Below are 27,677 nucleotides of genomic sequence, written 5' to 3'. Positions count from 1 at the left end.
GTATCTTTAATGTATCAGACTTTTTTAACAGAGTAAGAATTACGGCTCTACAAGTACTTGAAATTAGCTTTTGTTCAAAAAATGGTTCAAATGGCTCTGAGCACTATGGGACTTAAACATTAGAGGTCATCAGTTTCCTAGAACTTAAACCTAACTAACCTAAGGACATCACATATATCCATGCTCGAAACAGGATTCGAAACTGCGACCGTAGCGGTCGCGCGGTTCCAGACTGAAGCGCCTAGAACTGCTCGGACAACCGGTCAGCTAGCTTTTGTCATCCGAAATTGTTTTTCATATGGGTCTTCATTTTTGAATGCTACGTAGGCTTCTTTGTTTGGTGCCTTTGTGTTATTTGTGCATAAATTCCACCTTCTAATGAAACATTTGTGCTTTCTTTTCTTCTTCTTCTTCTTGGATTGTAGGCTTAGTTCTAATACCATAAACTGAGTGATAACCCCAAGGTCCTTATGAATAATCCTGGTTGACGCCATATTGAAAACAGTGATACTGCGATTTTGACAGGAGAGTTTTGGAAAAGACAGCAGACGACACCACTGCCGTATCAGCCGTCATGTGGCATCACTTTTGTTGCATGTGGAAATCCGACTTTACAAACTGAAAATTGCTTATATTTCTTTCTTCCTTGTAGTTCCATTCATAGAAATCATTTTACACTGTCGTGGTTCCGCTTGACAGCTTTGGTATTGCACTCTTAGTGTTGTTAACTATCTTTGGTTGTTGACTGTTACGTCTCTGGCGTAAAATTTGAAACAGTGGCGGTTGGACAAGAAAAATATTTTGACTGTCTAATTTAAAGGGAATGTTCTTACTTCATTGAATTAACAAGTGACTTAAGTAACGTAAAGAAAGCAGCGTGCATATTTCGTGATATAGTTTGAAATCGATTTTCTTTTTATTATTAAGAGAACAGAAGTTTTATTTAGAAGTGCCTTGTGAGTTTATTAAATGAATTAAATCTACCGCTTTTGCAGTTTCCGTGATAGCGTATTGTGACACCGGCACATTTTAATTACTTTTGACTCTGTTGTTTCAGGAGACGCGCATGTTAAAGCAATAGGACGGTTTTACGTTACGAGAATTTCAGTGCCGATAAAATTAAACGGAAACTGCAAGATACGTTCTCTTTCGTTTGGAAGAGGACGAGAAGGAAAATGGGCAATTGTCCATCTAGTAGCCTCAAAGAGTTATTTGAAGAAGTTACCTCGAATGAGAATAAACAGAATGCTGCACCCGTAAGTAGTGGTACACCAGACAGGATTACACTCATCGATCCGAGATCTCCATTGGTAGACGCAGAACGAACTCCCGTCGAGGTACGTTTTGTAATATTTTGTACGTTTTGCTTTCTTGTTGATTCTTATTATGCATTACGTTCAACGAGTTCTTTTTGGAATGTTTTCTAGTGTGGTACCCCTTGGCGTACTTATTTGATCTTGCTCTTTTATGTGTTTTTGAATGCAGTGCAAGAGGATGCGGTTGATATTTGCAGTTTATTACCAGTAATAAGTAAATAGTTGTTTACCGAACCATACAGCCAGATTTTCTAAATCTGAATACGCATTTAGCTGCCATGTATCGAGAGCGTATTTGAAGTTTATGAACATGTTTGAAAGTATGCTGATAAGTACTGTTTGATAGCGGAAATAAGAGTTAATTAGATGTTGGAGCATCAGATAATTGTAGTTGTAACGACTATGATGTTTTTAGCATATACTTCTACGGCGTTCCCGTTATGATTCGAAGTAGGGTACCTCGTGAGCAAGCTTTGTCCATTACATAACTAAACATGTATGTCTTAGATACCTAGCTGTTTCATGATTGTTATAGACTGACGAGTAATTTGATGGCAAAATGGACAAATCTTGTAGTGAAATAGAAGTAGCAACAGCCTACATGACATGTCAATAATTGTTCTCTGTTTGACACCCATTTTGATTGATTGACTGATTTGATATGATTTATTTCGTGTTCCATAGGCCCAACTGTTGAATACACACGGATGTGGAACAAGTCAGTTTTTTACAAACTGATAATCTTACTATAGCGTATACAGAGATTTGAGTACATAGGCCATAATTATATAAAAATTTATACAGTAAATTCTTTGGGCAGCAATACAGAAAAAGGAAATACATATTTTCTTAGAATAATTAAAACACTACATACAACAGATTCAGAGCACACACAGATACAGAGCTCAGGTTAAATAACATTCTTAGTGGCATTATGTCAACTTGTATTAGGCCTATATAATATTAAAATTTTACAATTTATTTAGTTGAAAATTCATCTAGACTGTAAAGAGCTTATATGAGCTCTAGTTTGTGATTTGTTCAGTCTTTTACAAATTTCACTCCGTTTCGTCATATCGAACATTCTCCCCAAATTAATGCTCTTTTGTTTTTATAAAACATTTTAAGGAAGGTTAATTCAAGAAGAGTACATTATGTAATACCTTAGATCAATAAAAAGAGGCCAATACGAGATGCCAGCTTCATCCTGTAATGTAATGGTGAAGTGACATGTGCTGTCACATGTGCACAAACAGAAAACGAACATGACTGACATTATTTCTTGTGGATTTATATATTAGCTTTTGACAAACTGATGTAATTGATCGTGTATCCAGAGGTCTAGGATGGCTTGACAGCAGAAGTTATGTAGCCTATTTAGAAGCAGCTTATAGTGTATCTGTGAAGTATGTCCAACAATGTGTTTATTCTGTCAGTTTAAAGAAACATTACTTTTACTGATCCAAAATGCATTTTTGCTAAGATAACTTTTTTTTAGCCACAATACTTCTGTAAATTTACGTAATTTAGATGCAATAAGCCAATAAAGATGGACAAAAGAAAATCCAATAGTAATACTTCTATATTGTGATTACATCATTTTAGATGTTAGGCATAAGACAGTAAAGTAATCTGTAGGCCTATGTATTCTAACAACAGTTTTGTTTACATTAATAAAAAAAAATTGAATTCAATATTACTGTATTCCACCAAAGTTGCAACATTTACGTGTAGTAATACTGTTCAGAAGTCGACTCATTTTGTTTTTCATTTTCCTCTCTTCCTGTGTACATTTTTATTTCAAAACTTTCTCTGCCTAACTTTTGATTTGGCATTAGTGATGTCCAATCGTAAACTGTTGTACAATTTTACTGCCATGTAACCACTGCTTCTCTCAAGTCCAGTTGTGTTATTCTGTGGAAATCTTAATTTTGTGTGGTTTGTAATGTGGTGGTGGGGTATAACTTCATTTTCCTCACATTTTTCTTTATGGTTCCAAGCAAGTTGCGGATTTTTGGGCTCAAATGAAGTGTCTACCCATCTGCTTTGACCCGTGATGTAACTGCGTTCAGTCATTTGACGTCATTGAGGCGAAGTGTGTTAGAAATGGATTCTCTTTGCAAATGGCATGTTGGAGTAAGTGGTGTCATGGTCTAGTGTGTGGTGTTTGTTTCCAAATTATTTGTGAATGATATTGGTGCAGTATTGACCTTAGAACTGCATGTTACTTGATGTTAGCATTTGTTGCTGTCTTGGTAGTGTATTATTTCTTATGATTTAGTTTTGCTTTTGAAACTGTATATGGATGTCACAACGAAGTTTACTAGTCATTGATTAGTTGCTGACTGGGTGTGACAATGTATCGTATACAATTAAAATTCTCTAGCTATAGAGCCGCTTTACAGAAGTATCAGCAGTGCATGAAAATTGACATTCAAACCAGACACTTTTCTTTCTTTCGCTCCCCCCCCCCCTTTTTTGGGGGGGGGTGGCTTGACATTCTTACTGTAGGGTATGTTTAGCTTGATCCCACTGTAGACCCCCCTCTAATTTTATTAGCGAAGTGAAATAGTTCATACGGTTAAATATCTCTGTTTGTGGGTGTATTTAGTGGCTTTATGGTCGCCGTATTGTATATACTGGCAATAGGGATGTGGCATCTTGATGTCATCAGTCAAAGCAGATTGGCAAAATCAGGTGCTTCTGTATTACCAAATTTTGTATAGATGATGTGACTTACCAAACGAAAGCCTTGGCAGGTTGATAGACACACAAAATTCAAGCTTTCGCAACCAATGGTTGCTTCATCAGGAAAGAGTGAAGGAGAGGGAAAGACGAAAGGATGTGGGTTTTAAGGGAGAGGGTAAGGAGTCATTCCAATCCCGGGAGCGGAAAGACTTACTGCAGGGGGAAAAAAGGACAGGTATACACATGCGCGCGCGCGCACACACACACAGACATTTGTAGGCTTTTACAAATACTTTGGAATATTCCACTCAGTTCTCTAAATACTTCACACAGCAGCACAAATTTATTAATTACACATCTTTCTGCCCTTGTGCCCTTATCGTCAAAAGGAAGATTTTTCAATAGTTGACAAGCTCTTATCTAACTCATAGTTTCTCTATATATTGCTGTTCTCAATAAATTTGACCCTAAATAAGATAGTGAAGTATTATTTCCCTGGTAATCCCCATTAAAATTAAAATTCACATCAAACCATATATTTCAGAATCACTTGCAAGAGTTACATTTTTTTCTTTCAGCTTCTTCATTTGTATAGACCACAACTTTCCCAACAGTTTAACAAGTGAAACATTTCTTGAATTATTTTCCTGGCAGTAATTATTCCGTGAAGTTTGCGGGCTATGTTAGCAAAATCTGTTTTACAATGCCTAGGAGCTTCTGCAAGATACTCTGCCAAAACTTTTTACATATTTATTTGGAGTGTGACCTGCATGATTTGTTTCATCATTGTCTTCGTTTCTTCTCCACTTCAATCATCATCTACTTCTGTGTGATTGACTAGAAATCACTGAACTTTGATAATTTGCAGCAGGCAGGTGATAGACTTTGTTATATTGGTAGAGTATGCGGAAATGCAGTTGGCCGACAAAGGAGATTGCTTACAAATCACTCATGCGACCAGTTCTGGAATGTTGCTCAAGTGTGGGGGGGACCCATACCAAATAGGAGTAACGGGTGATATTGAACGTATACAGAGGATGACAGCACAAATGGTCACAGGCTTGTTTAATCTATGTAGTGTGTCTCAGAGCTACTGAAGAAACTAAACTGGCAAGCCCTTGGAGATAGTCTACTAACAAAGTTTCAAGAACTAGCTTTAAATGTTGACTTCAGGAATCAACAGCAACTCCGCCCCTCCACATATCACTCACATAGTGATTGTAAGGATAATATTAGAACAATTACAGCATGCACAGAGGCATTCAGATAATCATTCTTCCCATGTTCCATACATGAATGGAACGGGAAGAAACCCTAATATCAGGTACAATTCTGCCACACATTTCATGGTGGTTTGCAGAGTGTAGATGTAGGTGTGGATCTGCTTAATGTTCAGCAAAAACTTTGGACTTGTTCAAGCTTCTATAACTCATAGAAAATCTTTTAGACAAGAAATATGTTTAACTATGACAAACTGGTAATAATAATGATTAGAGTATAAATCAAAAATGAAAATGAAACAATTAGGCTGTAAAACTCATATAGTCTTATGGTAGAGCAGGAACTGTGGAGAGGTGGTGAAGGAGATAAGCAACGTCTCGAATGTAGGGTGGGAGGTTACGGACAGTACTTCAGAAATTTTGGATAACAAAGCAAGAGGTTCTTCCTGTGGGAGCATTTTACTCAGCCACCATGGTACAACCAGTTGGGAGATCTGTGTAGTAGGGTTTGTGGAGTTCGGGGAGTGGGGAAAATATAGAAGTGCAGGGGGTTGCTATTGTCAGGAACTAGATTGGTTCAGGTGTCACATTTTGGAGAGGACGTAAGGCCTTGAGGAGCTGCTTGGGGGACTTTCGGGATGGGATCATGGTTGTAAGGTTTGTCAGGAAGTTGGTAGAGAGCCTCAGCCACAGAGTCATTAAGGTTTATGACCACTATGGTGCTGCCGTTGTCTGTGGGCAGGATGATAAGGTTGTGGGTGATAAGATTGTAACCTGAAAAACATGAACCTTCAATGTCACAGCGTGTCAGCAATCGTTTGTTAATATATTAAAAAACTAAAACCCGCCTCGATTGCGAAAAAAGTACCTAGTGTTAAGTGCTAACCCAGGTTTGTTGTTCTTTTAATCATTGACAAAGGTATTCTTAGACACTTGTGGGTTTTATTGTTGTTCTGGAGAAGGTGTAGTTATCTACGCCGAAACCTGGGTTAACAGTTAACACTAGGTGCTTATTTGCAGTCGAGGCGGGCTTTTAGTTTTTTAAGAAACCTGAAAAACAATTGGGACATTATTATTTTTCTCATAGACAAAGGCTCCACCATAGTCATCATGAATTAGAGTGACTATGTGGCTGAGGACCTCACCAACTTCCTGGCACCTCTACATACATAACTTACAATTATGATCCAAATCCAAAAGTCCGACACGTCTTCAGGTGGCTCCTCAATACCTTAAAGCTGATGCCTCAATCCATCTCTCTCCTGACTCCACCCCCCTTTGTGCCCTCCTCCCTTTATATGCTTCTTTCTTGCAATGGTACTATGGCCAAAACCCAGCACGGTAGCCATTCTGTTGTGGGAGAGGTCGGGGGGAGGGGGGGGTTATAAAGTACCTGCACAGTGGTAGCCCACAGACCATACAGGGATTGCATTGTTGGTAGCTGAACTGGAAACTCCACATTCAAGCTGAGGAGTATATGCCCGTCATGACTGCGGCACAGGGGCTCTGCGCAACAGTTTACTGTCTAGGTAACCACTCCTGTGGGTGGGTAGCACCAATGGGGAGAACACCCATTCAGAGTAGTTGGTACCATGGTGTAAGATTCACACATTAAGCAAATTAAACCTTCTTTTGCTGATGGCTGCACAACACTCTCTTCTGAAGCTCAGATGTAGTGCTACACAAAGAGGGATGATCACAAAATGTTCCTTCCTGTGGTTATGTCATGGGGGAATGTAGTACTCAGAGACAAGGTGAGAAATACTCCCCCGAAATACCTCGGTTGTTCTGAGGTGGGCGAGGATTCCTTTTTGACTACAAAGCCTTTGTCTTTGTTTAACATCTCGAGGATAGGTGTGGGAAGTGGCAGCTATTTCAAAAATTCAAAGTGACTCCATTTTGGTTAGCCGTCCGTACAGCCTTTGCACGCCGCCAACATCTGGTTGCCGTCTTCTTCGACATGCGGAAGGCGTACGATACGACTTGGCGATATCACATCCTGGCCACGCTTCATGGGTGGGGTCATAGGGGCCCGCTCCCGATTTTTATTCAGAATTTTCTGTCGTCTCGTTCCTTCCGCGTGCAAGTTGCTGCGTCCCATAGTTCCTCCCGGGTCCAGGAGAACGGGGTCCCACAGGGGTCTGTCCTCAGTGTGTCCCTGTTTTTAATTGCGATCAATGGGCTCGCTAAGGCGGTGGGATCGTCCGTCGTAGCTTCGTTGTATGCAGACGACTTCTGCCTCTACTACAGCTCCGCTGGCATTGCAGTTGCTGAGCGCCAGCTGCAGGGCGCTATCCGCAAGGCGCAGTCGTGGGCTGTAGCGCACGGCTTCCAGTTTTCGGCCGCTAAGACCTGCGTTACGCATTTCTGCCAGCGTCGCACGGTTCACCCTGAGCCACGCCTTTACCTTGACGGTGAACCTCTTGCTGTGGTAGAGACGCATCGGTTCTTGGGACTAGTATTTGATGCCCGGTTGACTTGGCTGCCTCATATTAGGCAGCTTAAACAAACATGCTGGCGGCATTTAAACGCTCTCCGTTGCCTTAGCCACACTGGATGGGGTGCCGATCGGTCCACCCTTCTCCGGCTGTATCAAGCGCTGATCCAGTCCCGCCTTGATTATGGGTGTGTGGCTTATGGTTCGGCATCGCCATCAGCGTTGCAGTTGCTGGATCCCATCCATCACTGCGGGATCCGACTCGCCACAGGAGCATTTCGGACAAGCCCTGTTGACAGCTTACTTGTGGAGGCTGGTGTTCCTCCATTGCGGATCCGGTGCGACCGACTTCTGGCCGCTTATGCTGCCCACGTTTGTAGCTTGCCAGGGCATCCCAACTACCGTCTCCTGTTCCCGCACTCGATCGTCCATCTTCCAGACAGGCGGCCCCGGTCAGGGTGTACGATCGCGGTTCGCATCCGGGCTCTACTGTGTGGGATTGAGTTTTTTCCTCTCCCGCCTGTTTTCCGGGCCAATCTCCGTCTGCCCCCTTGGTGTGTGAGCCGACCATGCATTCGGCTGGATTTGGCACAGGGTCCGAAAGACTCGGTCCCTCCTCCGGCCCTCCGCCGCCGCTTTGTTTCTCTCCTTGCCGAGTTTCCCGGATCTGCCGTGGCCTATACCGACGGTTCGATGGTCTCTGGTTGCACTGGTTACGCTCTTACTCCAGAGGATCATTGTGAGCAACGGTCGCTGGCACCCGGGAACAGTGTATACACTGCCGAGTTGGTTGCCATCTATCGCGCCCTAGAGTATATCCGCTCCCGCTCAGGTGAGTCCTTTGTCATTTGTAGTGACTCCCTGAGTGGTTTACGAGCTCTTGACCAGTGCTTTCCTCGTTCCCGTCTGGTGATGGCCATCCACGAGTCGCTCCATGCTCTTGCCCGTTGCGTGCCGCTCCGTGGTCTTTGTTTGGACCCCAGGTCATGTCGGCATCCCGGGCAATGAGCGGGTTGACACGCTGGCTAAACAGGCAGTGAGTTCACCGGCTCTGGAGTGTGATCTCCTGTCGCTTTTGCGCCAGAAAGTACTTGGTGCCTGGGGTGACGAGTGGCGCACCCTGCCCACGCCCAACAAACTTCGGGCGGTGAAGGAGACGACCGGTGTGTGGCGCTCCTCCATGCGGGCCTCTCGGAAGGACTCTGTCGTCCTCTGCCAGCTGCGCGTTGGCCACACGTGGCTGACGCACGGCCATTTGTTGCGCCGGGAGGACCCACCGCTATGTCGCTGCGGGGCAGCTCTGACGGTGGTCCACATTTTGGTGGATTGCCCGCTTTTAACAGGACTCAGGCAGACGTTTGCGCTGCCTGATACCCTCCCTGCCCTTTTATGTGATGACGTTGCTATGGCGGACCTCGTGTTGAGTTTTATTCGGGCAGGGGGTTTTTATCGTATGATTTGAGTGTTTGTCCTTTTATTTCCTGTATTGACTTGGGCCTTTGGCCTGTGGTTTTAAACTGTGGGTTTTAATGTCATTTGGTGGTTGGCTTTTCCTTATTTTCATGGTCGGCCAACCACCTTCACACTCGGTGTGATTTTAGTTCCGTTTGTCTGGTCTTTGTCTTTCTTGTATTGTGTCGCCCCTTGTCTCAGTTCTCCATTTTTAACGACTGACAGTTTTTATTTCATTTGATTTTATCGTGGAACAAGGGACCGATGACCTTAGCAGTCTGGTCCCTTCAATCCCACACCCAACCAACCAACCATTTTGGTTAAACAGTCTCCTCCACTCAGTCACAGACACTACTCGCCTGCAACAAGCTGGATGATACTCCTGTCACTCTGACCACTCATAAAAGTTTGAATATGATACAGGGCATGACTTTCCATCAAAACCTCCTATTACAGACTGGTGTCGACCTGCTTGCTAATTTGAAGTGACAAGTTGCACATTTTATCCATTGTGTCCAGTGAGGACCAAAAGACAACAGAGTGGATAGTGGAGCCTACATATTGACATTTGAAAGTGACTCATTGCCTGAGAAGGTCTAAGGGATGATGTAACACTGTGATTGTCAAGCGTTATATTCCTCCTCCCATGCAGTGTTGCAAATGCATGGGATTCAGACGCATGTCTTCGCATTGCCACTCTAGCCCAGTTTGTAGGGATTGTGGCCATCAGTTGACACAAATGCTCCTTGTGCTCACCCATCCCCCACCCCTCCTATCTGTGTCAACTGTCTTTCTCGGTGTTCCCAGACTGCACTGTTTTTAAGTGCAAAAAGAAAATTGAGGAGTAAAAGACCCTTGACCACACCACATATAAAAAGGCCAAGAAGAAATATGATCACCTACACCTTACACCCGTGACAATGACATGTGGTATCACTACGATGGCGTCATCCACTTCAGTGACTGTGCAATTGCCCCGTGTTTGCAATGTCTGACCCTCGGAGCCACCCGACTACACCTGCACATCTTATGGTTGGGGCTCCTCCTCCGACTTCTTCCCCAACAACTCTACATCTACATACATACGCCACAATCCACCATACGGTGCATAGCGGTGTGTACCTTGTACCACAACTAGCATCTTCTCTCCCTGTTTCACTCCCAAACAGAACGAGGGAAAAATGACTGCCTATATGCCTCTGTACGAGCCTTAATCTCTCTTATCTTATCCTTGTGGTCTTTCTGCGAAATGTATGTTGGTGGCAGTAAAATTGTGCTGCAGTCAACCTCAAATGCTGGTTCTCTAAATTTCCTCAGTAGCCATTCACGAAAAGAATGCCTCCTTTCCTCTAGAGACTCCCACCCGAGTTCCTGAAGCATTTCTGTAACACTCGCGTGATAATCTAATCTACCAGTAACAAATCTAGCAGCCCGCCTCTGAATTGCTTCTATGTCCTCCCTCAATCCGACGTGACGGATCCCAAACGCTCGAGCAGTACTCAAGAATAGGTCGTATTATTGTTTTATGAGCGGACTCCTTTACGGATGAACCACATCTTCCCAAAATTCTACCAATGAACTGAAGACGACCATCTTCCTTTCCCACAACTGCCATTACATGCTTGTCCCACTTCATATCGCTCTGCAATGTTACGCCCAAATATTTAATCAACATGACTGTGTCAAGCGCTACACTACTAATGGAGTGTTCAAACCTGACAGGATTCGTTTCATATTCATCTGCATTAATTTACATTTATCTATTGTGGTGTCACTGCCAGACAGCACACTTGCTTGGTGGTAGCCTTTAAATCGGCCACGGTCTGTTAGTATATGTTGGACCCGCTTGTCGCCACTATCAGTGATTGCAGACCGAGCGCTGCCACAAGGCAGGTCTAGTCTAGAGACTCCCTAGCACTCGCCCCAGTTGTACAACCGACTTTGCTAGTGTTGGTTCACTGTCTCTTGTAGAGACAACAGTTTAGAGTAGCCTTCAGCTACGTCATTTGCTACGGATCTAGCAAGGTGCCCTATTCAGTTACTATCTTCCAGAATGTATTCCGAACAGATAATATTGTGGATCATGTACCGTCAAGAGGGACATTCATCATTAATGGATTAAAGTTAAGTGTCAAACTAATTATGTCCGCTTTCTGAATTCTCATTCCTTGTCATTTTCCAGACCTCATGTCAGTATAGTTCTTCCCTCTTCACACCATCCTGCATGAGCTAATACGCATGCTTTTTGGCCTCCACTCGTAACACGGTGTTGGCTCTTCTGCTAACATAAAATCTATATTTAGAGTTAGCTGCCATTCTTTACACCAACCACAAATCCTGTCCAAGTCATCTTGTATCCTCCTACAGCCACTCAATGACGACACCTTTCCGTACACCACAGCATCATCAGCAAACAGCTGCAATTGCTATCCACCCTATCCGAAAGATCATTTATGTAGATAGAAAACAACAGCGGACCTACCACACTTTCCTGGGGCACTCCAGATGATACCCTCACCTCCGATGAACACACACCATTGAGGACAGCATACTGGGTTCTATTACTTAAGAAGCCTTCGAGCTACTCACATACTTGGGAACCAATCCCATATTCTTGTACATTAGTTAGGAGTGTGCACCGAGCCAAACACTTTTCGGAAGTCAAGGAATATGGCATCCGCCTGATACCCTTCATCCATTGTTCGCAAGGTATCATGCTGTCTTGGGAATGTCAACTCCCTGTCTGCAGTGATTTCAGCCCCCAACCTCCAAACAAAGAAACAACACCCTCCGGCACCCTTTACCAGGAAGGGGTTCCCTGGGGCATTCCCTCCCCAGTACTCTGCTGACCTGAAGGAGCTACAGTTTACAGGTCATAGGACTTCACATTCCTCCTGTCCCAGAATCTGAGGCAGGTGCGCCCTTGCAAAAGTTTAAATCATTGAAGTCCTCCAAAAGGGGGGAGATTCTGATGGGCCCCCATGCCTCCAGACCCTGTGTGTTCCACCTCTGTATCCAAAGCAGTGTTTCTGGTGTGCCCTCTGACCATTCCGTGCAACTTGTTTCGGAACAAATGTGTATTGCTGGTGTATCTTCACAGCAGGTGGCACTGAGGCATGACCCGCCTCTTTGGTCCCTTCATGCACCCATGAGATTCTGTTAGTGTGTCCCTCCAGTGGAACTGTAGCTGTTTTTTCTGCCACTTGGGTGAGCTATGACATCCTTTACATTCCCTTTTGTTGTTTATTTTTTTCCCCCATGGCCCTCAAGGAAACTTGTTTCCCAGCAGTGCAGACTATTGCGGTTATTTTAAGAATTGCACTGACTGAAAGAGCATCAGGTGGTGTTTGCACACAAATTTTAGATTCTGTCTGCAGCAAACATGTACCACTCAACACGATTTCGAAAGCTGTGGCTGTTCTTTGTAGAATAGAACTAAGACTGCTGGCTGTGTCAAAGTTGTCAAAAACTTGCTCGCAAAGCTCAATCTTTGCCTCTTGAATACTGGTGTTCCCACACACTTCAGTGTGGCTTACGAGTCTCATGTGGCCATTGACCTTTGCATTCAGAGCCCAGATCTTTTCCCATCCATCCTTTGGAGATTCCATGATGACGTGCAGCAGTGATCATTATCTTATTGTTTTGACCGTCCCTCAGCATCACTCGTCGGGGCTCCCACCCATACAGGTTTTCTCTGAAGCTGATTGGAATACTTTCATGACTGCCATTACCCGTCACATCCCAACACATGAAGGTAATGGTGCAATTGTCCAGAGAACAATTGCAGCCATTGTATGAGCAGCTGACTCAGTGTTCCCCTCTTCTTTGCGATTCACCCGTTGGAAGACAGTTCCTTGATGGACCACTGAAATCACTGTGACAATTAGAAATTTACGGGCTGGCTCTCCAGTGCCATAAGTGACGTCAGTGTTCAGAGCAAATCATTACTGTTAAGTGGCTCTGTGCCCAAGTCCGCAACCTCATGAAACAACAGAAACGAGAGTGCTGAGAGCAGTATGTTGCTGCCACTGGAATGTACCTCTCCTTCACAGATTAGTGCAAAGATTCATCACCTCTGTGGACACAAGTACCCTGGTGTCTCTGTGAAAGATGATGTAGATGCTGTTGCCAAACATTTTTTTCGTTATGCTAGAGTCTCTGCACCTGAGAATTATCAGCTTGTACTTTGTGTCCTCAAATATCAGGTAGAGTGTCTTCACTTACCATTTACCACACATCACCTGGAGCCTTATAGTGTTTCATTCAGTGTGTGGGAATTTCTCAGTGCACCAGGCCTTTACCCTGACAAGCTCCAGGGCCAGACTGCATCCACAGCCAAATGCTCACATTGTCACTGGATGGCCAATGTAACATCCGAACCACCATGTCTTCTCCCACAACAGAGGCTGAGGTCTAGAGTCACGATTGCAATTCATATACAGCCTCTGCTCTGAACTCCATCTTGACACTGGACTTGCATTCGGGAGGACAACGGTTCAATCCCGCGTCTGGCCTTCCTGATTTAGGTTTTCCGTGATTTCCATAAATCGCTCCAGGCAAATGCCAGGATGGTTCCTTTGAAAGGGCACGGCCGACTTCCTTCCCCATCTTTCCCTAATCCGATGATACTGATGACCTCGCTGTGTGGTCTCCTTCCCCAAACAACCCAACCCCCCTCCCCATGAACTCCATCTTTCCCCACTGTCGCATCTTTTCAGAAAGAAATTGCATGCATCCCCACGATGTGTACTCCAACCTTGGTTCTGCCTTGACCTCACCTTTGAACTGAAAGACTCACTTGACCTTACGCAGTTTCGCTGCCTGTTCCTGGACGTACTTGTATTTCCAGGCTTAAACATGGTATACACTGAGGGATCTGTGGTCAACAGATCAATATGTTTTGCCTATACACATGCAAAATGCAGTGAATTATGCTACTTCCTGAATGGATGTAGTATGTTCACGGCATAATTGGTGACCATTGTTCGAGCCTTCAGCCATCTTCGTTCTTGGATTGGCAAGCCATTCTTAATTGTCAGTGACTTCTCAATTAGTCTTCAGGCTGTCGGCCAGTGGTACTCTAGACACTCGTTCGTTGTGACTATCCAGGGTCTCATGTATGACCACCTCCACACTGGACAGTCTATCATCTTTATGTGAACTCCTGGTCACACAGGGATCCCAGGGGGGTGAACATGCGGACAGGTTGGACAAGTTGGCTACAAAGATACCGACTTCTCGGATGGAGTGGGGGGTGGGGGGGGGGGGGGGAGGTAATAGAACTGGACCGTCAGTCAACTCTATGCCAATACTTATTGGAGGCTTGAAATGCAAATTGGTGTGCCCTGGTGCTCCTCCCCCCCCCCCCCCCCCTCCTTCACTGTCCCACCCCCCAAATGAACTGTAAAGAAGGCCACGACTGTGAGGCAGTCTACCTTTCATGCATCTTGCAGGGAATCTACTGTCCTCTGCCGGCTTCTTATCAGAAAGAAATCGGGTGCACCCCCATGACCGATGGCCACATCCACCCCCCCTGTCAGTGTGGTGCCTCTGTTGCGGTGACACACATCCTACTGAACCACCTTAATTTGGACACCTTACAGCAAAACCTCAAATTTGCTACCTCAGTGCTAGTGGATGAGGCCAAAGTGGCTGATTTGGTTTTCTCTCCTCTCTGTGATGTGGGGCACATTAGCCACATCAGCCACTCGAGGCTTTGAGAGGGGTGCCCTGTCACATACTCCAGCCCAAGGGGCCCATGGCTGCTGCTGTTCATTAGTGAGGCAATGTTTCCTGGCCTTCCCAATTTTTAAATTCTTCTTACTCTTTTATGTCTGTCACTGGTTGGCAGACTTGTTATTGCCCTCTTTCCTGAGGTTTTATCTTGTCCGTGGAGCTAATTTTCTTGTGGTAATCGAGGGTGTGGAAGCACTAGTTCGATGAAGAAGGATGTCTCCAGGCACATAATGTGTTCCAGGGACCTCTAGCTGCGTTCTGTGTGGGACAATTCTCCCACCTTCACCCCTCTTTCCCTTCTACTTGCCTCTCTCTCTTGGCTTTCTTGATTCTCAGATACAGTAGAATTCATTGGGACTTTTTTCCATGTACTTCCTCTCTGGGAACTGTTCCTGGCTTGACACAAAAAGGATTAAGGGACCGATGACCTCGTACCTTTAACCCCATTAGTCCAGTCATCCTTTCATCCCCCAGAGTAATGTTCTGCAGCCCACTTAACATACACAATAACTTTGCCCATATTTTTTCCAATCCTATTCCCAATTGTGCATGCTTTACCTTGTGGTTGGCCCAAGTGCAAGACATATGTACCACCTCCTTGTGCAGTCAATTCATAGGCCTTTCCTATCCAACAAAAGACAGGGCTACCTGTGAAACCAGCCATACCGCAATTAGTGTACAGCATTCTAGGTGGGCATGACAAGTAACCAAATGTCTACTCAGAAGAATGGCCACTATCAAACTATGGTAAACTGAAAACTTGATCATCCAGTTGCTGCACACCACCACACAAATTACTTCAACAGCTACTTCAGTATGCAGGCCATTTGGATACTCCCTTGCAGAACATGTTTATCTGAACTACGCAGATGGGAATTCTGTCTCCAACATATCCTTCATTCTCCAATCCCTTCACTAACCTGTTCTAACTGCCTCAGCTTACCTTCTCTCTTCTGTCTTTACCACTCCCTCTCTGACGGGTCTAGTACTGCCTCCATCCTTCTCTCATCACCCACCACTCTTCCCCTCCCCACCCACCTCCTACACCGAATACGCTCTCGCCCCCTCCCGCTCTCGCCCCCTCCCGCTCTCGCCCCCTCCCCTGCCTATCCCTACATGTCCATTTGCTCTACCCTCTGTACTCTTTTTCACTTTGTCAGGCAACTATGGGGTCATCCGTTCAAAGACCTGCCTCTTTCCCACTATTCCGTCCTCGCGTACACCGCTAACCTTCCCTACCTCTATCAGCTCAGGCTACTTTCAGCGGTAATAAAGCATTAATAATCAATTTGGCTATGGTCATGGGAGTGTACATTTGAGTGGTTGTGTGTGGGAATGTGTGTACTTTACCCCAAAGAAGGGCTAGTGTGAACACGGTTTTCTGTTTAGGGTTCTTTGGTCAAAGCATCAGTCTGCTGTAGATGATTGTTTGCCTTTCCATTATGTTATGTGTTGCTACATCCAGGAATTTCCATTATTGTTATACACATGACAAATAATAATTATTTATTCACCATTTTCTGCAATTCTTATGAGCAGTTTGGTAATAACTCTTATGATATCTGGATTCTAGGTGCTGTTCAAATCAAGTGCAGACAGCCATGTGTCTGATGAGACAGACGAAGTGACAACGGATGATTCCCACCACCATAGAAGGCTCTTGAATGATCCCAGGTCCGCCACTGCTGGCATATCAAGAACTCCTATTTTGGTGAGTGAAACGAAAGTTGAATATTTATAACACAGCTGTTACCTGCCTTAAACTTAAACCATCATAATGCGAATTGGCAGAATTTTTGTGTGTTGAATCAGAAAAGTAAACAACATGCCAAAATTTTCTTCCTTATGAAAGATTGCAATGGTACATGCTACATGTGGACCATCTTGCTGTCTCGACATGTCTGAAGGAACTGCTTTTCAAACCAGGTGCAGAAATCATATAGGAGATAATAGTGCTCATTAGTAACCGATGGGCATAGTGTGGCAAATCTATTTAACAAGTATTTTATATCCGTTACTGATAGAATGGGGCTGTCAGGTTCAGTAAATAATGCCCTTGAACATCTGAAACTAACTTTTACAAATAGCTTCAGTTACATGATTGTCACTCACTTCACCTAAAGAAACATCCACAGTAAAATCTTTACAAACAAAGCATTCTAGTGGTTACGATGAAATATCAACAAAGTTAGTTAAGGCACGGTCTTGCGAGTTTAGTACAATTCTAAGTTACTTGTGTAACCAGTCAATTATAACTGGGACATTTCCTGACTGGCTAAAATATGCAGATGTTAAGCCTCTATTCAAGAAAGGGGATAAAGAGATATCATCAAACTACAGACCAATTTCACGTTTGCCAGCATTCTCAAAAATTTTAGAAAAAGTAATGTACAGGCAGCTGCTCAACCGTCTGACCACAAATAATGTATTATCAAGAACTCAGTTTGGCTTTCTGAAGGGCTCTGTTATTGAGAAGGCTATTTACACGTACAGTGAAAATGTACTTAATGCATTAAATAACAAGTTACAAGCAGCAGGTATTTACTGTGATTTGTCAAAGGCATTCGATTGTGTGAACCACAACATCCTTCTAAATAAATTAGAATTCTAGGTTGTCACGGGCAGTGCTGCAAAATGGTTCAAGTCATACCTCGCTAACAGGAAACAAAGGGTGTCAGTGCAAGGGACTAGTGAATTAAGTCATGAGTCATCATCTGAATGGGAAGAAGTTAATATCTGCTAATGATATTTTCATGGATATTAATAAATGGTTTAAAGCCAACTGACATTAAACTTTGAAAAGACTCGCTATATGCAATTCAGAACCTTAAGAGGTTTCTACCCAGCATATGCATAAAGTATGAAGAAGAGCAGCTAGAAGAGGCTGGCAGTCTTAAATTCCTGGGATTACAACTTGATAATAAATTCAGTTGGGAGGAGCACACCACAGAACTGCAGAAATGCCTTAACAAATCTGTATTTGCAATTCGAGTGTTAGCAGACATAGGTGACATAAAAATGAAAAAGCTTGCATACTTAGCCTACTTTCATTCCATAATGTCATATGGTATAATATTTTGGGGTAACTCTTCAAGTCAAATAAAAGTTTTCAGAGTCCAAAAGCGTGTAATATGTATTATTTGTTGAGTAAATTCACGGGCTTCCTGTAGAAAGCTCTTCAAAGAACTGGGTATACTAACTACTGCCTGTCAGTATATTTACTCCTTGATGAAATTTGTCCTAAATAATATATCCCTTTTTCCAACAAACAGCTCAGTTCATACATACAATACCAGGTACAAAAATGATCTGCACAAGGACTTAAAAGCACTTACTTTAGTTCAAAAAGGGGTCCACTACTCAGGAACACTCATCTTCAAAAATTTGCCAGCAAACATAAAAAAACTTAGTTACAAATAAAGAACAGTTTAAAAGGAGCCTGAAAGACTTACTAGTGGCCAACTCCATTGACGAATTTTTTAATAGAAACAAATGATGTATTGTATATATTTATACTATTAGTATCGTTATTTCAGCTTTAAATAATAATAATAATAATAAACCCTGTGGAGGCACGGGTAAAGAATAGGCTTCCGGTATTTTCTGCCAGTCGTAAAAGGCGACGAGAAGAACAAACCACTAATAGGGCTAACCCCCTTTTTAGTGTGATTAGTTGGTTCAGGGCAGAACTAATGAAGCCTCGGACAAGGGCTGTCATGGTCGGGGACGCCGCTTGAACCCTATGCCCATCCACAATGGTAACGACACTGCTAGCCACACGGAAAATGATTTAAATCCAAATAGAGGTGTTTTGTAGGATATGCTTCCTGCAACCACCCTAGAAGGAAAACAAAGACAGAGGATGAAATGGTCAGATGACACCTCATGTTCTGTTATTACCAAGCAACAAACTTAGGAATCAACAAAACTGGATACAGATCACAAGTATACACAACATTTATTACCAGATTCCCAGAATTAAAATTTATAACAAAACGACGACTAGCCAATCAGGTCCGTGTAATAATAAAAAATAACAGGATACCCCAGTCAGAATTAGAAAACATCAAACAACAAGTACAATAAATACGGGAACAAAATAATGTGCAATCATAAGAAGAATATACAGTAGTGGACCCAAACATCCCAGACCAAACAAACAAAGAACAACACGCATCAATTAAACAAACAGACGAAAACAAAATCTTAAGACAGTCACCAGAACAAGCACGAATAGAACACGAAGTGATATACATGTTAGATATAGAAGAAAAATTTCAGCTGACAGAGAGAGAATAGAAAGACACAAATACAGAAATTAGACCATTCTTGCATAGACCATCAAATAACCCACAAGTCGAAACTACTACTATCAACACAATCATATACAACAAAATAAATCAAAATACAACTATGGAAGAGTTACAACCACTGGTTTATATAGGAGCACTCACTACACTAAATATACACACTAGGCAGAGATCAGAACCAACCAACACACAGAAAAAATCCACAAAACCAGCATGGCAACACAGGCTACAGATCAGAATAGAAAAACTGAGAACAGACTTTGGACAGCTAACACAATTTATAAGAAATGAAATATCAGACAAAAAAACAATAAAGGTTAGGTAACATCTCACAACAAGAAGCAATAGGGCAATCAGGTGCAAAGAAGCAGAAATTACAAGCATTGGCCAAACGACTTAGAAGATAGAAAATAGAAGGAAACAAAACCAAACATTCAACACAAACCAAAAGAATTTTTACCAGACAATATATAACACACACATTAAAATAGACAATCCACCAAACATAACAGACATGGAACACTTCTGGAGCAACATACAGTCAAACCCAGTACAACATAACAGGCATGCGCGGTGGATACAAGCAGAAACACACACATACAAGATGATACCACAAATGCCTGAAGTGATAAGTTTGCAACATGAAGTCACCCAAGCAATTAATTCTACTCACAGTTGGAAAGCCCCGGGAAAAGATAAAATAGCAAATTTCTGGCTAAAGAAGTTCACCTCAACACATTCACATCTAACTAAATTGTTTAACATCCATTCCTAAATTATTTAACAGTTACATTGCAGACCCATACACATTCTCTGATACACTTACACATGGAATAACTTTTCTGAAACCTAAAAATCAAGCAGACACAGCAAACCCAGGTAAATATCGCCCCATAGCATGCCTACCAACAATATACAAAATATTAACAGTCATTACACAAAAATTAATGACACATACAACACAGAACAAAATTATAAATGAAGAACAAAAAGGCTGTTGCAAAGGAGCATGAGGATGTAAAGAGCAACTGATAATAGATGCAGAGGTGACATATCAAGCTAAAACTAAACAAAGGTCGCTACACTACGCATACATTGATTACCAAAAAGCTTTCGATAGTGTACCCCACTCAAAGTTACTACAAATATTGGAAACATACAAAGTAGATCCTAAATTGATACAGTTCCTAAACATAGTAATGAAAAATTGGAAAACCGTACTTAATATCCAAGCAAATTCAAATATCACCACATCACAGCCAATACAGATTAAGCGTGGAATATACCAAGGAGACTCATTAAGTCCTTTCTGGTTCTGCCTTGCTCTGAACTCACTATCCAACATGCTAAATAATACAAATTATGGATACAATATCACTGGAACATACCAACACAAAATCACATATTTGCTATACATGGATGATCTAAAACTACTGGCAGCAACAAATCAACAACTCAACCAATTACTAAAGATAACAGAAGTATTCAGCAATGATATAAATATGACTTTTGGAACGGACAAATGCAAGAAAAATAGCATAGTCAAGGGAAAACACACTAAACAAGAAGATTCTGTATTGGATAACAACAGCAACTGCATAGAAGCGATGGAAAAAACAGATGCCTATAAATATCTAGGATACAGACAAAAAACAGTAATAGATAATACAAATATTAAAGAACTAAAAGAAAAATATAGACAAAGACTAACAAAAATACTGAAAACAGAATTGACAGCAAGAAACAAGACAAAAGCTATAAATACTTATGCTATACCAATATTGACCTACTCATTTGGATTAGTTAAATGGAGTAACACAGACTTAGAAGCACTCAATACACTCACACGATCAGAATGCCACAAATATAGAATACATCACATACATTCAGCAACAGAAAGATTCACATTAAGCGGAAAGGAAGGAGGAAGGGGATTTATTGACATAAAAAACCTACATTATGGAAAGGTAGATAATTTAAGAAAATTTTCATAGAATGAGCAGAAACTAGCAAAATACACAAAGCAATCACTCATACGAATAAATCGGCTACACCACTGCAATTTCATAACCACTTCTACAACCCTTTAGATCACATAACATCAACAGATACGTAGAAAGTAAATTGGAAAAAGAAAACACTACATGGCAAGCACCCGCATCATCTAAAACAGCCACACATTGATCAAGACGCATCCAACACATGGCTAAGAAAAGGCAATATATACAGTGAGACGGAAGGATTCATTATTGCAATACAGGATCAAACAATAAACATGAGATATTACAGCAATCATATTACTAAAGATCCCAATACCACAACAGATAAATGCAGACTTTGCAAATAACAAATAGAAACAGTAGATCACATCACAAACGGATGTACAATACTAGCAAATACAGAATACCCCAGAAGACATGACAATGTAGCAAAAATAATAGAACAACTTGCCATACAACATAAACTAATAAAAACAACACGTTCCCACATACAAGTATGCTCCACAAAATGTACTGGAGAATGATGAATACAAATAATACTGGAACAGAACCATTATAACAGATAAAACACCACCACATAACAAACCTGACATCATACTCACCAATAAAAAGAAGAAATTAACACAACTAATTGAAATATCCATACCCAATACAACAAATATACAGGAGAAAAAATTGAAAAATACATCCAACTGGCTGAGGAAGTCGAGGACATGTGGCATCAGGATAAAGTTGACGTTGTACCAATTATACTATCAACTACAGGAGTCATACCACACAATATCCACAAGTACATCAGCGCAATACAGCTACATCCAAACATATATATACAACTACAGAAATCTGTAATTATTGATACGTGTTCAATTACCCGAAAGTTCCTAAATGCAATGTAACATATACCGCATAGTTAAAAGGAAGTCACGCTTTGTCAAGGTCCACGTCACTTTCCATTTTTAACCAGACAAAACGTCTGAGAAAGGAAAGAAATAATAATAATAATAATAATAATAATAATAAATAATAATAATAATAATAATAATAATAATAATAATAATAATAATATTGACATGTTCCACATTCACGAGGATCTCTTCAGCACGGATCTATGAAACGGAAAGCTAATCTCTAATCTTTCTCTCTTTGTGCTGTGTCTGTCCCCGAAATTCAGTCTAATTACTCTTATTATTAGGTGCCCATATGAGTGAGGGAAGGTCCAAAGTGTGGCCTACACTTTGTATAGTGGAGGAGGGGGAGGAACTGCATAGCTTGTGAAAATATTTGACTACATATGAATAAAGGGTCAGTCCAATTCAAGTCAGCCGAAGGTTTGGACCTCATAGTGTCAGATGTTTATTATCTTTTTATTTTAGGTACCCATAGAATAAGTAAAAAGTATGAAATTTCATTTTCTTATGATACACACCATATTTTCTCCAAATTTGAGAAAATGAAGATTGCTAGTTTCTCTGAGACTGGTATTAAACAAGAATATCCTTAATTTCAAAACTTTTGACTCTAAGCACCTGAGATTTGTCATTGTAGTGCCTTGCTATAAACTTTATTTTTGTGTCTAACATTATAATGCTTGATTTTACTACTTTGGTAAATCTTAAAAAGTAAAATTTTTCCTATGTGAGTTCACAAACAGTGCTTTGATTTTCAAGATGGAGAAAGAATGGTCTGTAAATGCACAGTCAAGAACATTGTATTACATGAAAAGACAAATAGCAGTGAACTGTGAAACCAGTACTTTATTTCAAAACCAAATGTGAGGTCTTAGGATCACTTTACCTCGATCAGAATAACAAAATAACTGGCAGCTGGTTGTTTACAGGATTGCTAGCATAGCAACAACCCAGTCAGACCACAAGTTTGCTCGCATCTCCTGTTGCATACACAGTTGTCATATTACTCTATTAGAGAAGGAAAGTTGCTACTCGCCATATACCAGAGATATATAGGCCAAATAAAAAGTTTCACACAATTGTAGCTTTCGGCCATTAAGGCCTTTGTCAGCAAAAGGAGGGGGGGGGCGCACACACACACACACACACACACACACACACACACACACACACACACTTGTCTGAGACTGCATATGTGTATGCAAGTTGCTACTGTAGCTTACTGTTACCTGTCAATTGCAGACAATGCAGGTTTTTGACATAATTGTTGTGATTTGTCCGTATGTGCTTTTGTTCTCTGTGTTTTGTGTTTGTTTTACAGAATGTATTAAACTAACTCTGAAACTGCTTAGGAAATTGATAAGATTTTCAGGATTGTGCAAAGCGAACTCTACCTCCATGTTAACATGTGAATGTACTCACTACACAACTGCGCAGCTGCTGCGTCAACCAATATGTTTTTCTGCTCCAGGTATCAAAACTGAATTACATATTTATTAGTGCTACCTTATAAACACAAGGTATATAAACAATAGAAGTTACCTATAATAGAAGCAACAGCATGAGAATGACTTCAATGAGCATCACAAATTTTTTTATTTTTTTTATTTTTTTATTTATTTATTTTTTTTTTTTTTTAAAGTACAGTGGTAAGCAATCTTTTCCTGATAGTGATGTAAAAATAAATAAAATATGAAAACTGCACAAAGCAGTAAAGTTGCTTCAACAATGTTAGTTGAAGCCTCACTTGTGTGATACCTTCATTAGCACTTCTTTTAAAGAAGAGAAAGAAAAACTGTTGACCATGGTATCTCATTCTAGGCAATGTACACCCTCATCAAGGAGGCTGCTATGAGTGATGTAGCACTGTATTACCATGGTATCTTGCAGGTGGAAAGCCCATTGGAGCTCAACAGTGACAATGCTGAGGCCCCTGTGGAAGATTCTGCTGGGGTAGATGATAGACAAGAGTTTCCAAAGCCTGCCATCACAGATACTCCTGTCCTGGTAAGAATATGTTGGCCTCATGTGTAACAAATGGATCTTCAGTTTCCAAGTTCGTTATTTTAGTGTTATCATATGGAATTGTAGAATATATTTATAAACAGGTATTTACTAACAAATGTCTAAATAATTCAATGAAAGGGAAGCATTTCATGTGGCTTAAAGTTTTTCACATCCCATGTAAATACAGGGACTGAACAGTTCTGCACAATATAAGGGTTGCCTTTCATGGTTTTACAAATGACTCCTAGATAGTCATTTCAGGTGTGACATTATTGCTTTTTTAAAATTTATCATTTGTAATTGTTAAAACAATAGTAGCCGAAAAACTGGCAAAGTAGTTTTAAAGAAAGTGTTCTGAAGGTTTTCATCATATATTTTCTTAAGATTTTTTTCAAAGGCCTAACTCGACAAGAATGGCTCGAATTGCTTCTTTCAGCTTTTGACAATCAGTCAGTTTCAGAAAATACTGTTCAGTTGGTTTGAGGAATATTGTATAACATTGTAAAAGGAGTTAATGCTGCATTCAGACTAAACATGCATGGACCAGGATTTTCACCACCTCAATAAACTGTTAATCTTTCTAAACCAGTGCTTCTACATGATAGTGAAAAAATATTTCAGAATTGCTTTTATCACATGAAAAAGAGTATAAATTTCAAAGGTGAATGTCTTGAAACAATAAAAATGTACCAAAAATGTTTTACCTTCATTGTTTTTGTAAAATTTTAAAGGCTACCCTTGAATGCCTGCGTTCCTCCAATTCATTCATGTGCAGCACTTTCACTACAAGACTGCTAGGGTCACATCTCTATTGTCCCATTTCTATTTGCTAGCCTCTTGAGTGATATGCTGAGTATTGATCCAATTTAGCTGTATGACTTTGGGCATATAGTTACATTCTTATGGTGCTGTGTTGTTAAAAATTTGTAAGCTCTGGAGAAGCAGGTATTGCATAATTCAGGCAAACATTCGTTAGGAGTTAAACTGCCACTACCAGTAATGGTTGTCATAGCTGCATTCAGTCATACACTAATCATTTCTTGTGTGTATGCAGGTTATTTTCCACAGTATTCAGCATCAGAATATGCAAGAGAAATTGCAGCATCTGTGTCATAACTGCATTTGCTGCCCAATTGATTTCTCATATTTTGTCTAATAGATTTCCTCCTAATTTAAACTTGTTTGTCGTGTTCTCAGATAGAAGATAACACCTAGACAATGAGCAAACTAGTCTCATGACACTTTTATCCTATCAAGTAGGAAATATAACTTTGTGTATAACTCATTTATTATGGAGGTGCAAAAGCAGAGAAATGTTTTACTTAGATTTGGCTGGAGTCTCCATTTTTCTCATTCATTGTGGTAAGGTCATTTGATGATGTATTCTCACACTGCATAATATATTTGTTCTGGTGTTTTAATACCAGGTTACCTGCATACTGGATTTGTCTATAGAGTCAGTAATTGGTATGTCTCAGATATACTAATTCTACAGAATTCAAGCCAGGTTTGGTCCTTGAGGCAAAATATCCTTCAGGCTCTTGCCCCATGTGCTAGTTCTTCTATACAGAAAAGTGAAAAACATCAGTCAGTGCATCTTTTTGAGTAAAATTACTAGGTTATGACATAAATGAACTTGAGAATCAGGCCTTCTCTTCATGCTTTGTTGTAAACAGCAGTAACATACACTAAACCTACAGCCAATTTCAACGACTTCTCCGGTCCACATTCCACCTATATTGTATTAGCACATAATTACATTAGCACCTAATTACAGCAACTCCAAATACTTTTATGGACCAGCCTGCTCAACACATTATTTTATAAATGGTTGGCATCTTGGATGCCTCTTCCATAATTTGTGTCATTACAAGTAGAGAGGTGGGGGGGGGGGGGGGGGGGGGTTCAATAGTTATCATTCCTAATTCATTCTTTGCCTGGTTTCAAAACTGTGGCTTCTGTAGCTGTCTCAAACATACTAAGTAGTTTTCTAGTTCGTCAGATTTCTTTGCAGAATTGTGGGTGCCAGTGTTTTGTCTAGGGTCACCATTGTTGTAATTATAGTACTAAAACAAAAGTAATGTTGAAAATGACATGTCATTCTGTTAGAAACCTTTCACTTTCATAATACAAGTTCCAACCTGCATCCTCATTTATTGCATGTATTTCAATCTGTCTTCCTCTATAGTTTCTACAATCTACTGTTCCCTCTAGTGCCATGGAAGCTACTCCCTGATGTCTTAACAAATGTCCTACCATCCAGTCCCTTCTTCTTGTCACTGTTTTCCATATATTCTTTTCACTTGGTGATTCTGCTGAGAATCTCATTGTTCTTTACTTTATCAGTTCACCTAATTTTCAACAATCACCTGTAGCACCACTTCTCAAATCCTTCGATTCTCTTCTGTTCCAGTTTTCCCACAGTCCATTTTTCACTAGCATACAATGCTGTGCTGCAAATTTAGTCTCACAAATTTCTTCCTCAAATTAAGGTCTATTTGATATTAGTACACTTTTTTTGGCAGGTGTGCCATTTTTGTCAGTGCTAGTTGTCTTTTTGTGTTCTCCTTGCTCCATCCATCATGGGCTTTTTTCTGCCTAGGTAGAAGAATTCCTCTACTTCTTGATCACTAATTGTTATGTTAAGTTTCTTGCCTTTCTAATTTGTATTACTACTCATTACTTTAGTCTTTCTTCGATTTGCTCCTAATCCTTGTACTGTAGTCATCAGACTGTTCATTCCCTTCAACAGATGTGTAATTCTTCTTCACTTTCATGCATAGATTTTGGTCTAATGGTTAGCATTGCTGCCTCTGGATCATGGGGTCCTGGGTTCAATTCCCGGCTGGATCGGGGCTTTCCTCCATCGGGGACTGGGTGTTTGTGTTGTCCTCATCATTCTGGAAAATGGCGAGACTGGACACTGAAAAGACTGGGAATTTGTACGGGTGCTGATAATGACTCTGTTGAGTGCCCAACAAACCAAATATCATTCTTCACTTTCACTGAGGATAGCAATGTCATCAGCGAATCTTATCACTGATATCTTTTCACCTTGAATTTTAATTCCACACCTGAACCTTTCTTTCATTTCCATCATTGCTTCTTTGGTGTACAGATTGAACAGTAGAGGCAAAGACATGATCTGTCTCTCACACTTTTTATTCCGAACTCTTTATTCTTGACATCTTAAGGCAGTCTAAATGTACAGTTCTGATGCTGCCACATCTTGAGTTAGGGCTTTACAGGTTATTGAGGAACAAGAGGTAATGCTAAACTAAATTCAGCTGACTGGCCAAAGCAAGAGGGAGTATTTTGACTTAACTGAACTTATATCCCTTCGAAATTTAAATATCTCTAACGAATTTAAAGGACAGCAGGTGACTTGGGCAAATGACAACTCCAGAAGTAAAATGCTACTTGTAAGTTTTATTTCACAGCTGTTTTGATTTTCTCTGTTTTCTTGAAGTATGGGTTTGGCTCATCTATGTGCAGTTGATGATATTAAGATTTTCATTTTTATCATCGTCTTATGTATAATGACATACTACTTGTTAATGGCGGAAATAAGTTGAAAACTTCATTGTCACACACTGACTACAT

At 41.0% G+C, this 27,677-nt stretch overlaps 1 protein-coding gene across 2 annotated transcripts in view; it reads left to right on the top strand.

Annotated features, from left to right (window-relative positions):
• Window positions 1-521: 521 nt before the first annotated feature.
• The window catches only part of LOC126295330 (uncharacterized), a 50,905-nt gene continuing 23,749 nt past the window's right edge, over window positions 522-27,677 (top strand). The window contains exons 1-4 of one of the 2 annotated variants that reach the window (XM_049987797.1): window positions 522-956; window positions 1,058-1,337; window positions 16,423-16,560; window positions 23,958-24,074. In XM_049987797.1, the coding sequence (XP_049843754.1) occupies window positions 1,176-1,337; window positions 16,423-16,560; window positions 23,958-24,074 (417 nt within the window). In that variant the 5' untranslated portion in view covers window positions 522-956; window positions 1,058-1,175. The remainder of the gene's footprint in view (window positions 957-1,057; window positions 1,338-16,422; window positions 16,561-23,957; window positions 24,075-27,677) is intronic. The other variant, XM_049987798.1, reaches the window with a different exon arrangement.

Source organism: Schistocerca gregaria, chromosome 11 (assembly GCF_023897955.1).
Source record: "Schistocerca gregaria isolate iqSchGreg1 chromosome 11, iqSchGreg1.2, whole genome shotgun sequence".
Taxonomy (NCBI): Eukaryota; Metazoa; Arthropoda; class Insecta; order Orthoptera; family Acrididae; genus Schistocerca; species Schistocerca gregaria.
The sequence above is the reverse complement of the archived record's forward strand: the minus strand, read 5'-3'. Positions and strand labels throughout refer to the sequence as shown.